We start from the raw sequence: 14,393 nt of genomic DNA on the forward strand, positions 1-14,393 counted from the left end.
TTGGGGGTCAGCTTATACTGGTACTCATCGGGTGTATGTTACGTTGCGTTTTGCAAATTTCCCACTCCACGCGGACGTCGTCGTCTGTTTGTAAATTTTCTACTACGTGGACATGAATGTATATACGGTACACATGCCAAAACGTATAATTGTAGAAGTTTATAATGAGATGTCGTAAGCAAACAAATTCTGTAGTAGGTATGTTTAGTATCAGTATTGCACCTGTGCGAAGCCGGGGCGGGTCGCTAGTTCTTAATAATAATGTAAATGCGAAATTTTGTACTTATCACACCAGAATGACTGAACGGATCTATAAGAAATTTGGCCACAACTAATAATCTGGAACAGCATGCAGGATGCAGCCTTTTATACCCGTGGACTAACTCTTACCCAAAAAACGAATATGGTCCAGTATGTTATGTACTATAATTTACTAATACGATCAAACGTTGGAGTAGGACCTTTAGATTGTTTTTTTTTTATTATGTTTAGTTTCGTAAATATATTTTATATTTGTGTGTTAACTGTAAAGGTTTTTGTGAAAGTATATAATTCTTGTAGGAAAAATAATTTAAGAGTTATTTCAAACTCAAGTTATATAAAAATATTTTTTATAAAAAATAGAAACAATAAGTAGGTATAGTATAAATTTTTATTACAGATCATTCAATCAATATAAAAAAAAGGAATATGGTTCCATAAATTCTTCTCCAGTGCATGAATTATTAAGCCAATACAGTTCAAAATTTGAGATGTATTTTAAGGTAGCTTCAAAGAGAAACATGAATATGATGACGAAGGCATAACTAATAATCCATAAGAAAAACGCTATTACCATCAACCAAAGAGCAGTTGGAATTCGCCACCCTTCTTCCGTGCCATCCTTTATTTGTTCCTCTTCCATGTCAATGATATTATTTTTGGCCTAGAATAATATTCAATTAACACCGATGTGTTTAAGTTTTTTGTTTTATTTAATATATCAGGTATATAAAATCTTACCCACATAATTAGCTCGATTCGAAGCTTCCTTTAGTAGTTGAGCGGGATTCGTCATTTTTTCATCAAGTGTAAATTTTTATAAAATAAACTCAAACTAAATGTACAAATATGTATTTTTTTGGTAAATATTTTTACATTTTGACATGTGTCTGTTTTAATCGTAACAAAAAGTTTTTAAATAACTAATAATTTTTTAAAAACATAATTTTTTAATTGCTCGCGAGCGAATTACTTAAAAAACATTTAGATTTAGTTATGCAGAAAATTCAACTAAATAAATCATTTTATAAAATTATTAGTAAATCATTGAGATGAAAGCAAATATTTTACAGTTATATAGAGTAAAGTTACAAAACATTATTTTCAAATATTTTTGATAAAGATCAAAATATAGAAAAATACATTTAGCTTATAACGACATACAACAACATTATTATCTCATTAAAATTATGTATCCGAAGTGTAATAACATATTGCTCTTAGTATAATCCATGGTTTCTACAGATAAAAAATCTAGGATATTTTTTTATAATTTAAAAATTACGTCGTTATAGGCGGTGGCAATCTTACTTAATATTGTAATAATAATATGTACGAATAACGCTACAAATAATTTTCAGTCTCAGTCTAGTCATGTTTAATGCTTTTTTTTTTTTCAAAGTATTAAAATTAATAGACATAAAGCTACACGATAAAGAATTTATACATCGAAAACTGATGAGTGTCGGATATGGGCGGGTACAATTTAATAAAAACATCGAAACAGGCATCCCAATTGCCTTTTTTTAAAATTATAATAAAAACATCCGAAAGTTTATATTCTTACAAATATAATATATAAATTAAACTTGTATACATTTTTTTATATAAAATTTGACAAGTATAAAGTATGAAAATTATTTAATAGTAAAGATTTTTGGTTGACACTTTTTTATATATTGTTTAGTTGACTCCATTTATTGTTGCCAAGTCATCTCGGTGTTCAAACACAGAGCGCGGCGCTATCTTTTCACGCTCTTCATTTCCAGCTACAAACATGGCGAGCTGTTCCTGAGAAGCGAAAATATATATAAATAATTAATCTCCATATCTCTCGATCACACCACAACTTGAAAACGAATTTACCGATTGAATTCGTTTTTTTTTTTTATTCTAGAGTAAGTCTGTAGAAGGCATTACGAAAAAAAGAAGGATAAAAATTGGAAATTTGCAGAAAATTTAAGAGCATTTATGTCATATTAGCAGTTAATATTATTTTTTTATTGTAATTGTTTTTTCTTTTTTTTTTATAACTATTAATCGAATTTAATACTCATAGCTAAGACAGAACAAAGCCTAACTAGTCAGCTATTTAATAGTCTACATATTTTTATATTATTAACAATAAAAGCTTAAAAACAAATCATTTAGACGAGTAATTCAGATGAAAAATAAATGTTATAAATAATAATAGATTTTGTCTGCGGAGGCCATTGTCTGCGAAACCGTAATTGGAGAGAGTACTTACGAGATAGGTTTTGGATGTGGATTGCAGCTGTTGTAGGAGTTCGTGCAGTCTGCTGCGTAGTCCTCGCACTTCTGTCATTGCCGTTTCCACTGGCAACATCTACCAAACATATTTAATTTAATATTTCTGTTTGCGTTTTGATATATATATATATTTTTATAACATTTGTCTGGAAATCATATTTCTAAAAGTTTACTGTTCTGCAACGGGTAAAATTTATATAAAACTCCTACCATCTCCCCCATTTCAAATTATTTCTTCCAAAAATCCTGCTTCCGTGCTTACTTTACGTGAAAGGATTAACTTTCAAGGCAATCCAGACGCATAGTTTCGGAGATCTTTGTGATGTGTTAGTCAAGTCGAAGTACCACTTCGCTTATACAACTCTCATATATATATACTTATATGGATTTCGAAATGAGAACTGCTAATTAAAATATTAATAAACTCAGAAAATATATCTTTAATTTTGGTACGTACCTTGAGAAGTGCATCTGTCACTATCGACATGTGGCTGGTGACGAGTGATAGTCCCTGGCGAATGTTGCTGCAAAAATTGTTACGAAAGTTAATATCTTTCCCCCTTATTTAATGTCGCCTCTCATATTCCACTTTAAGGTAGAAAGAGATAGATTGTTTTTTTTTTTCATTTATATAGTTCACAATTTTTTTTTAGAGTTTCTGGTTTTTAACATAACTGTATATGCATACATCATATTGCATTTTAAATAAATTAAAATTATTAGTATGATGCGGCTGATATAATTTATTTCCTGACGAGTTCATGGCCGAATTAAACATAACCGGATGACGTTATCTTGAAATGGCTTAGAATTTACTGCAACAATACTTTTTAACTGACTGCTTCTATTTTTTTATTCAAACTCGTCTAAAAACCAAAAGGATTTTATGAACATGATATGATAGATTGTATGAACTCAAACGACAAATTGCAAGACGTTACTGAACTTACTTCGGTAGGTCGGAGTGAGTGTAGTTGATAAGATGCACAATCTTCCTGGCGGTTTCGCGAGACAGCAACACTAGAAGTTGTTCAAGTGTATCGGGTCGGGCCTGGTTCTCTGGCTCAGATTTACTTAGAGACGAGTACAGCTCCTTGGCTTTATGCCAAGCGAGTACTGGATCCGTGGCAACCTAAAATGGAAAATTTATCCATAGTTGTAAATAATAATATGTTATTTACACGGCGGAACTAAAGCCTTTAACGCCGTAGGTTCTGGTTTCAACTTTAAATATAGACAGTCCTCGACTTACGTCGTTTCGATTTACATCGCATATTTCGAGAATCTAACATGCTATAAGGACGAGGTCTCCCAGTGGAGATACTGTATGTACGTATATATTACATTTAATACCACGGAAATGAACTTACACGAGGATGTCAGATACAAATTCACTTGGTGGTAGGGCTCTGGGTAGGTACTACCCACTCATCAGTTATTCCTCCGCCAAATAACAGTACTCAGTATTGTTGTGTTCCGGTTTGAAGGGTGAGTGAGCCAGTGAAACTACAGGCACAAGGGACATAACATCTTAGTTCCCAAGGTTGGTGGCACGATGACGATGTGAAGAATAGTTAATATTTCTTACAGCGTCATTGTCTATGGGTGATGGTGACCACTTACCACCAGGTGGCCCATATGCTCGTCCGCCAACCTTTGTCATAAAAAAAAACAAACGCCCCTTACCAGTTCAGCCACATAGACGAGCACGTGTATCTGTTCCTTGATAGCCTTGGCCTCGGCGAGAGCTTGCCTCGTAAGCCGCCTCTGCAGCTTGCGCTTGAGTCGCGCGCCGTGCTGCACGGCCTGTGCTGCGCGCGCACGTCCCGTGTCCGCGTTCTCCGCCGCCTCCGCGCTCGTCACTATTATCGCCACTACGTAAGCAAGGGGAACCAACCGTTAGCCTGCCCATCGCCAATATAACACAGCGGGCAAACGGTATAAGGTATAATAATATACGGTAAAGCCAATGATCTTCTAGGAAACAGATATGTCATTAACGCGCAAAAAGTGAAGACTAGAAAACGTCCTAATTGGGACGTTTGTCTTTAGTCGTTTTCATCATAATTATGCCAGTAATACGTTATAATACATCATAATTATGTAGTAATACGTTTTGCGTAATTAAAACATCTAGTGATCCCTTTTACTTATTGTTTTTATCAAGCTATCCTTTTTACTAGTAACGAAATGTCAAATAAACGGTCCTCGGCGCGGCACACTTTTTTCTATTGTTTAGTATGGGTATAACATATCTGTTTATTAGAATATCATTGGGTAAAGCTATATATCTCATATAAATCTTTTCAGTGCGGTTTTAGAATTAATTACTTTTAAAATAGTGCATAACTAACATAGTTACGTAATATGATAGATGTTTTGTCTATGTGAATCGACTAAAGAAATTATTTTGACTGATTGTTATCAAAGAAATATATCAAGTTACAATAATGTTGAAAAATAATCGAATAACTGCTTAAACCAAAACTAAGTTTAATGGTGAAATATATAAAAGGCGATCTCCGTATATTATTTATTTATTTTTAACGAATAACTATTTCTATAAAATAAAGCCTCCTACCCCCTAACTACCCTATAGCACTACGGAATACTCTATCCTAATACGAGCGATTTTTTTAAATCTGATCATTACTTCCAAATAGTGTCTCTACATACAAACAAACAAATCACCTCTATATAATATTCCTATAGATTCGTAACTTACTTCTTGAATGTACATGCATAGGTTTAAAGTCTAACTATTCACGTTATTTGGACATGTCAAGTAATAGATAACCTTAGTTTATCAGAATGCATTCATGTGTTAATTGTCGAAACATATTTCCTTACAATAAATTAAGTCAAAAAATCTAACTTTGTCTTACATTCTTGATTAGACTTATCTAAATAATAATTAGTCTTCCGACGGCGAGACAGTGAATCAGTTAATTAGTTATCACCAATTTGACTCATTACAATTGCTATTTTGAGATTTAATTATAATTAATTCGTCTCTTGATGATTGTGGTTTATTTATCATATTGATGTTACACAATATTTGAATATGTTTAACATGTATGCAAGGGCAAAGCATCTAACCTAAATATTTACGCATGGAGCTAATTTTGTTTTGTGTGTAGACGGAGACACGATTTCCCATCCCTGGAATAAGTGCAGGAAACGGATATATACAAAACTTATTTGGTGTTGGACTGGACGAACGTATTGTCTGGAAATTGGCTACAATAAAGAATTAAAATAACAGTAATCAATTACACTCTATATAAATAAACCTAAACCTTAATATACTTACTTACATATTATTATTTAAATAAATATATAAAATAAAGATAACATGTTGATTGCCTGGTAAATTAATTCGTTTTGCGAATGAAATGCCATTCTAATGAGAAGTGTTTGATAGAGATTTTATTCTATATATATTGATTTTATTCCAAGATCTCTGGCATAAAATCCTTATAACCTGGTTTTTAAAATTTCAAATAATCATACCATCAGCGGCATCTTGATAGTCTGGTGGTAAATATTTATCCACGTATTTGTCAGCGGTGGTGAGAGCACGGTCCAAGGCATTAGCGGTAACTGCCGTCATACGAGAATCCAATACAGCTGTTCCCAATTGCTTAACTGAATCCGCTCTACGTATAACATATTGGCGGGTTTCTGTGTACATCTAAAATTAAACAGAATGATAGAATATGACCAGTTCTTATAGTTTGAAGTAAAAATAACAAACATGAGAGTTTACCAAAATTGTTAGTTGCGTAAAGTCAATTCGAGTTAATTAGGTATTTTTAAGTATCTTAACAATTTTTAAGTTTAGTTCGAAATGAAAATTGAAAATAGCATCATATGTTAGTGCTAGCAAATCGCCTTAGGTAATATTAATTGGTAAAGTCTTGTTAAAATGAAAAGCGAAAATGCTTATAAATTGTTATGTTTAAGGAGAAAATTGCTTTAAATCTTTACATTCATCTTCAATAGTGGTTCACTCACTGCTTGAGGTGGTAAATGTATTGAAGGTACCCTCTTCTCAACGACATCTAGCGACATGCACAGGAATCTGTCGAATTGGTGTATAGGCGTCTCCAGGAGTTGGACAGCGGGTAAAGCCAATTGAACTCCAGTAGCTAGTGACTTCTCTCCAAGGGTTAAATACCAGCGTATTAATGGATTTGATTCCTGAAAGTAATCCCAATTTTATTGCTAGATCAATCATAATGTGTAACTACAGGCACAAGGGACATAACATCTTAGTTCCCAAGGTTGGCGGTGCATTGACGATGTACGGAATAGTTAATATTTCTTACAGCTTCATTGTCTATGGGTGGTGGTGACCACTTATCATCAGGTAGCCCATATGCTCGTTCGCCAACCTATACCATATCTCTTGTATCTATTTATCTTTTTGGTAGCAAAGACACCAACAATTTTAGATAAATAGTCATATATATGGATGATGTTGAATATTGGTAAAGGTCGTACTAATTATGTAGGTTCAATATAGTTAGTTATTTAATATCTTACCCTTATTCTGGAGTAAATTTTCTCAGTGACTTCAATACCAGACTCCACGATGGGAATGTTTGCTACCCTCTGGAGCGCCTCCAGCCGCGGTAAAACGGGCCTCTGGACACTCGTCACTGTTTTAATAAAATTTCATATTATCAATTATCGGATTATCAGTTGTAATAAATTTCGTAAAACAAATCAATATAAGGTAATGTTGTCAATTAGATCACGTCACACACATGAATCTTACGCGAAGAATATGGATAATAAAAAAAGAATAATTATGTATACGCTATGTGCAAATAATTTTGTAGATTACACGAAACGTAAGTGATATGTCCTGATCGATTTCGGCCGTGGCCAATCAAAATCAAAATAAACTTTATTCAAGTAGGCTTTTATAAGCACTTTTGAATCGTCATTTTACAATTAAGTGAAGGTACCACCGGTTCGGAAAGTAGATTCTACCGAGACGAACCGGCAAGAAACTCAGTAGTTACTCTTTTTTAACATTTAAAAAATACAAGGTCATGTTAATTAAATACAATTATTTAAATTAATGTATCCTGCTTGGAAGTCAACAGGTATTATATATTAAATTGTATGCACAAAACTTAGATGCACTCTCTTATATCATTTGCATATAAACCTATGGGATGACTAATCAACACGACCGGGACTGCACGCACTCCTAACTCTATAGAGATATCTCGAAAGAACCTCGTATCGGCCAGACTTGGGATTCGTTTCCAAGACCACGGGATCTGGGGCATTAACTGAGCCACTATACTAAAGAGGCTGTCAAAAGTTGTAATTACTACATACATAAATAACCAACCTTTTGGTTCTTGACTTTTTTTAACAGCTTGTAAATATGCTTCAGCTTTTTCCGCAATGGATCCCTTCGCTCTTTTGTTCACGCCAACAGAATAACTACCAAAATTTTCGTTCAATGTTCCGCCAATTGCCATTTCGATATTTATTAATACACTGAATATTTTCAATGAAGTGCCCACGTTTGCTTTTCCGTGGATATCGTGAACGAATGATATTGCATTCAGATCTTGTATACTTTTATTTATGAAACGCCAAAGGTTATCTCTTCAAAAAATAATATTTGTCAACGAGTACTATTAAATAAATCGCTATTTATAAATATGCTATAAGCACTATCACACATATACTTTAAAAATTAAAATAATCCTACAGATTTTTTTATAATTTATTTTAGGTGGGGAGATTAAATCACTTTGTAAGTCACTTATTCTGCCAATAAAGAACACTACTTCTTAGTATTGTATAGCATTGGTAAGTTGCAGTTTGAAATATAAATGAGCTGGTGTAAGTAAACTAAATCAAGAAACTTAAATTCCGGTACCTAAGGTTTGTATTGCAATGACGATGTAAAATTTCCTAACGGACCTCCTTTCTCGTCAAACAATGTCTATAGAGGGTGGCGCTTTCCACAAGTTGGCCCATGTGCCAGTTCACCAACCCTTAATAAATAAAAAAACAATTGCATCGGCTAAAGAGGTTTGGCCTTTTGTTCTGCCAGCAGGTCACAGATTATGTCACTAACGTCACGAAAGGAGTGATTTACTTGTTACTGATTTATTACTTATTTGTAATATAAATCAATAATATCAAAAGAAGATGATTTTTAATTGGCGTTCGTATTATTAATGAGATTGTGTTTGTATATTTTATTCATCTGCTTGTTTGTAATACACAAACATATTTTGTAAATACGACGACATTGTACTGGTTGGTGAAGATGGACCTGAGATCCAGAGCAGATTGGAGGATTGGCAACGGAAACTGGAGAATGTTGGCCTGAAAATCAGTAGAACGAAGACTGAATACATGTTCTGCGATTTCGGCGGTCTCTCCGGTCCCGAAGCCACAGCGCTTGATGGCGCAGCTCTTCCAGTCTGCTCCGACTTCCGGTATCTCGGTCAAGGCGATGGCGAAATAGATCGAACGGTGAAGCACAGGATTAACACAGGATTGGTGAAATGGCGGCAGGTTACGAGAACAATTTGTGACCCCCGTATACCCCTTAAACTTAAGGGGAAGATCTATAAGACCATGATCAGACCTGCTGTCCTGTATGGATCAGAGTGTTGGGCTACAAAAGGGATGACTGAAAGACAATTGCATGTTGCGGAGATGAGAATGCTGAGAGGAATGTGTGGCATTACGCGAATGGATAGAGTAAGGAATGAGTATATAAGAGGAAGTTTGAAAGTGACACCGATAGCCGAGAAGTTATGTGGAAGGCGGCTATCATGGTATGGACATGTAATGCGGAGGAATGAGGAACACATTGTGAGGAAGGCCTTGAGCATGGATGTAGATGGATATAGAGGTAGAGGACGACCAAGGAAACGATGGATGGATTGTGTGAAAGACGATATGGCTAGAAAGAATGTTACTTGTGAGATGACGTCTGACAGAGAAGTATGGAAGGAGAAGACATGCTGTGCCGACCCCAAATAAAATTGGGATAAGGGCAGGAGAATGAGGACTTGGTTAATATCTCGACTCTTAAGAGTCGAGATGGCCCAGTGGTTAGAACGCGTGCATCTTAACCGATGATTGCGGGTTCAAACCCAGGCAAGCATCGCTGATTCATGTGCTCAATTTGTCTTTAGAATTCATCTCGTACTCAGCGGTGAAGGAAAACATCGTGAGGAAACCTGCATGTGAAAAATTTCATAGAACTTGTGCCACATGTGTATTCCACCAACCCGCATTGGAACAGAGTGGTGGAATATGTTTCAAACCTTCTTCTCAAAAGGGAGAGGAGACCTTTGTCCAGCAGTGGGAATTTACAGGCTGTTGTTGTTGTTGGTTAATATATTTAAGACTGCGATTCAATGCGGATTTAAGGCGACACACTTTTGCACTATAAGATGTTCTGTGCAGTCTGGTTTCTCTCGAGAGCTGCCGTAGCAGAAATCGGTCAAGAAGTCATTACTATCATGCCCAATTTATACATACAATGACATTGGAGCTAGAGACTCTCTTCGGGATGTTTTTACCCGACTGCCAAAGAAGGAGGGTAATGTTTTTCGAGTGTATGTAAGTATGTATGTATGTCTTTTCCTTTGTGACCTCCTGTAGCCTAAACGGCTTGATGGATTTTGATGTATGAGGTATCGTTAGATTTGTCTTGATTACGGGAGTGTCATAGGATACATTTTATCCTAAAAGTCCCACGGGATAAAGACATAATAGTATTTTTTCTAAATTTCCCTTTAAAAAAATATGTATGCGGTATCATTAGATTCATTTCAATCACGGGAGTAATTAATATAGGATACGTTTTTTCTCAAAATTCCCACGGGAACATGTTAATTCTGCGTCAACGCAAAGTTTTACTCTTTTTTTAGTGTGCAGTCGGGTATTTTGTTTTTTTAATAATTATTAACAGAGTAGGAATACTCACTGTTGCGTCGCAATATATTTACAAGAATATCATGTATATTCACAGTAACATTGATCACTTTGATAAAATCAGTGATAATCATTGTATATGCACTAGAAGTAAGGATAAGCTTATAACGCCAAGTTTCCGACTCCGCAAAGTCAATAAATGTTTCTTGGGGCAAGGTATCCGTTTCTATAATAAAATTTCGCATACATTTTTAACTTTTGCCGTTTCGTAAATTCAAATCTTTTATAAAAAAATACATTGGTAAAAAAGGCGTATTATTCGATACAAGATTTTGTAGATGATAAAAAGCCGTGGAGTTAATACCTGTTGACTTCCAGGCAGGATATATTAATTTAAATAATTGTATTAACTAACATGACTGTATTTTTTTAAATATTGAAAAAGAGTAACTACTGAGTTTCTTGCCGGTTCTTCTCGGTAGAATCTACTTTCCGAACCGGTGGTAGCTTCACTTAATTGTTAAATGACGATTTAAAAGTGCTTGTAAAAGCCCACTTGAATAAAGTTTATTTTGATTTGATTTGATTGGAATGTTTGTTTGTAATACACCAAAATTCAGTTCAAATTTCAGTTTTTGTCTATCTGTCTGTTTGTTCCGGGTAAACTTTGGACTGGCTGGACCGATTTCGAAGTGAGTTTTAATGACACATAGCTCATGTAATAAAGAACAACTTAGAGTACAACAATATTTTTTTTGTTAAATATGGACGAAGTCGTGAGCACAGCTAGTTAATAACTATCTATGGAATTATCATAGAAATGAACTATGGCAAAATACACGAGACAATTAATTTCCTATAAATAAACTCCTTAAGCTTGAGTGAAAAGTGGAACAGCGATGGATGTGTTTTTGATCGTCGATTTTGTGATGAAGGATTTTTTCTACTTACTCTGTCATACGACATCGATATGATGTCGTATGTAGGTAGTATTTAAATAAAATAAATTGCTTAGATCCATAATGACACATGACACAATAAACTAGTACAATGCATAAATCTCAACTAAAATAATTTTTCCAATTCATATTTTTATTATACTTCATCCAATCAGATAAACATGTACTCGTACAGCTACGCGGTGCAAACGTAAAAAGAATGTTTGGATTCTTAATAAAATTAGTACCTACTATTAAACGGTGGTTCAACAATTCGATTGGTGTCAGGAAGAGAAAAAGCGTAAATAAAAAAAACTGACTAACATGCAATGATGTATTATAGCTCGTCTTTTGTTTATCATTTCACTAACAGTTATATAAGAATATGACATGATCGTGTAGTACGGGTCCAAGTTTAACGGAACAATCCACAACCTATTTATAAACAAGGAGAACCCTCGACCCGGAACTATCGTATCAGACTTATCACATGGCTGTTTGTTGTGTGTTATTCATTACAAAAATGCAAATATATTGTCGCTGCATTTCTTTTTAATGAACTGAAAAATCCATAACCGAAAACTCAAAATGAAAACCAAAGCCAAGACTTCCAGTCTTCTCGAGAAGATTTGGAGCTTATTCCACGATGCATTGGAATACCACGTATAGTGGAGATACCGAAATATATCCAGCACATGCTTGTTTTCTACAGAGGTTTATTTTGACGTGGGAGCGGGAAAATAATTGTAATAAATTTCTTGGTGGTAGGGCTTTGTGCAAGCCCGCCTGGGTATGTACCACCCACTCAACAGATATACTACCGCTAAACAACATTACGCACTATTGTTGTGTTCCGGTTTGAAGGGTGAGTGAGCCAGTGTAACTACAGGCACAAGGGACATAGCATCTTAGTTCCCAAGGTTGATGGCACATAGACGATGTAAGGAATAGTTAATATTACTTACCTCAGGTGGCCCATATGCTCGTCCACCAACTTATTCCATAAAATAAATAAAATAAAAATAATAAAAAGAGAGGAGCTTTACAGGGTTTTAACCAGTAAACTTGGGTGTAGATTCACGTGTTCTAAACTCTGGGCCATTTTGGCTTAAAAATATGTGACAAAATGAATAAATATATTATGATCGGGAAATGTAATTTAGTTGCATATAGTATTGAATTGTACTGATTATACCCTGGATACAAGCCCAGATGTCAGACGAGAAGCATATAGCCTTACAAGATCTATTTGAACACAGGCCTTAACTAAACTTTTGCTGTACCTCTATGAACACTTCTAGATATAATCTTGATAAAAATAATGTAAACAGATATGCCTACATACATATGTACCAATTAGTATGGGTCGCTTATAGTAACTCGCAATTTAAAAAATAGAAATGTGGTTCCAATTATAGAATGAGAAGTTATTATAATTACTCTAAGTCACTTTTTAAATAAGAATACAGCAATAGAAAGTATTTATGTTCATCAATATTATAAGTGAAGGTACCTCACTTATCAGACGAACTCTATAAATCTCTATTAACAAAAAGCTTTCGTTAAATAAAAACCGTGCGGTATAGTGTTCGGTTTAAGAACGAGGGGAATCCCAATCATCATATACCGCCAAACAACAATACTTAAAATTGTCGAATTCCAGTTTAAATAAATAATTTTAAGGACGCCAAAGTTCTAACAGGCACAAGGTATATCACATCTTAATAAAAACTGATGTGATGTCCCTTGTGTACTGGTAGTTACAAATGAAGGTTGGTGGCACCTTTTATGGATTTATTGATATTGCTTAAGATCCCATTTGTATAAACAGCGGTGACCGCTTATCATCAGGTAGCGCATTTGTTAGTCCGCTTAGAAAATGCTTCTAATAACAAAAACAAACAACAAAAGCAATAACTATAAATAATATAAACTATAAAAGATACATAAAGGTAAATAAATAAATAAATGTAAGTAGCTAAAGCATTAGTGTTATGGAAACTCAGAAGTAACAACGGTACCACAAACACCCAGACCCAAGACAACATAGAAAAATAATGATAATCTACATTGACTCCGGCCGGGAATCGAACCCGGGACCTCGGAGTGGCGTACCCGTGAAAACCGGTGTACACACCACTCGACCACGGAGGTCGTCAAAAGGTACTATAAAGGTAAAGTCAAAGCTCCCGTTTCGACTAACAGTCGTATGAGTTCCTTCCTATAAAAGATACATCTGATTTTACTATATAAAAGAAAAAAAAATTGAAAGGCAAAATATAAAATGTTCAAAAAATTCAGACTTATTAATTAAACAGTATTTATATAGACATCATCTTTTGACTTTAAAAAAGTCATATACCTATTTCGTTTAAAATTTTATATTATTAATAATTTATAAAATAGACATCGATAACTGTTAATTCCTAAACATTCAATTACTATAAGATACTTATTGCTATGTTATCATATATTATAATATTTTTTTTATTATTAAAATAATTGAAGGTTGACTTACTTTTAATTAGCGGCGCAGCGATTTCTTTCTAACGTTCGCCCGATTCACGCGTTGTTTTGGACTGCAAAGAATATATAACACTACGTTGGACTAAGTGATAGTAGTCACGATCGTCACAAAGTCGATGAGCGAACGCACGTTCAAACTGACTATGTGACATACACATAGGAATAAACCGGACTTCAAACCAACATTATTCGTTTTTACGTTTTTAAGACTTCCAAGCAGGATATATTAATTTAAAAAATTGTATTCAATTAACATGACTTTGTATTTTTTAAATGTTAAAAAAGAGTAACTTCTGAGTTTCTTGCCGGTTCTTCTCGGTAGAATCTACTTTCCGAACCGGTGGTAGCTTCACGTAATTGTAAAATGACGATTCAAAAATTGTAAAGCTTACTTGAATAAAGTTTATTTTGAAAAAAAAAATAAGCTAGCTTAAAAAATATATCTTGAAATATACATAGAAACTT

At 34.2% G+C, this 14,393-nt stretch overlaps 1 protein-coding gene across 10 annotated transcripts; it reads right to left on the reverse strand.

The window, feature by feature from the left end:
• Positions 1-1,659: 1,659 nt before the first annotated feature.
• Positions 1,660-14,033, reverse strand: LOC124535284 (lipid storage droplets surface-binding protein 1). Of its 10 annotated transcripts, none has more exons than XM_047111456.1 (10): positions 13,921-14,033; positions 7,081-7,196; positions 6,523-6,735; positions 6,046-6,226; positions 5,632-5,694; positions 4,219-4,406; positions 3,483-3,664; positions 2,990-3,056; positions 2,510-2,608; positions 1,660-2,052 (listed from the first exon to the last, which is right to left on the reverse strand). In XM_047111456.1, coding segments are annotated over exons 1-10 (1,218 nt in total). In that variant the 5' UTR covers positions 13,922-14,033; the 3' UTR covers positions 1,660-1,944. The 10 variants fall into 10 exon arrangements, with proteins under 10 accessions (XP_046967412.1, XP_046967407.1, XP_046967406.1 ...); XM_047111451.1 differs by lacking the exon at positions 13,921-14,033 and adding an exon at positions 7,904-8,122 and having other exon boundaries at positions 6,580-6,735; XM_047111450.1 differs by lacking the exon at positions 13,921-14,033 and adding an exon at positions 7,904-8,122 and having other exon boundaries at positions 4,219-4,394; positions 6,550-6,735.
• Positions 14,034-14,393: the final 360 nt, after the last annotated feature.

Source organism: Vanessa cardui, chromosome 14 (genome assembly GCF_905220365.1).
Source record: "Vanessa cardui chromosome 14, ilVanCard2.1, whole genome shotgun sequence".
In the NCBI taxonomy this organism is placed as follows: domain Eukaryota; kingdom Metazoa; phylum Arthropoda; class Insecta; order Lepidoptera; family Nymphalidae; genus Vanessa; species Vanessa cardui.

Bases quoted from the DNA above. Each gene is read 5' to 3' on its own strand.
- LOC124535284 (XM_047111446.1), bottom strand. From the start codon at position 8,036: ATGGCAATTGGCGGAACATTGAACGAAAATTTTGGTAGTTATTCTGTT. The intron at 5,695-6,045 runs GTATGATTATTT...CACTTATTCCAG, and splicing joins CTATCAAGATGCCGCTGATG to GGATGGGAAATCGTGTCTCC. The intron at 4,407-5,631 runs GTTAGATGCTTT...TTGCTTACGTAG, and splicing joins CTCCATGCGTAAATATTTAG to TGGCGATAATAGTGACGAGC.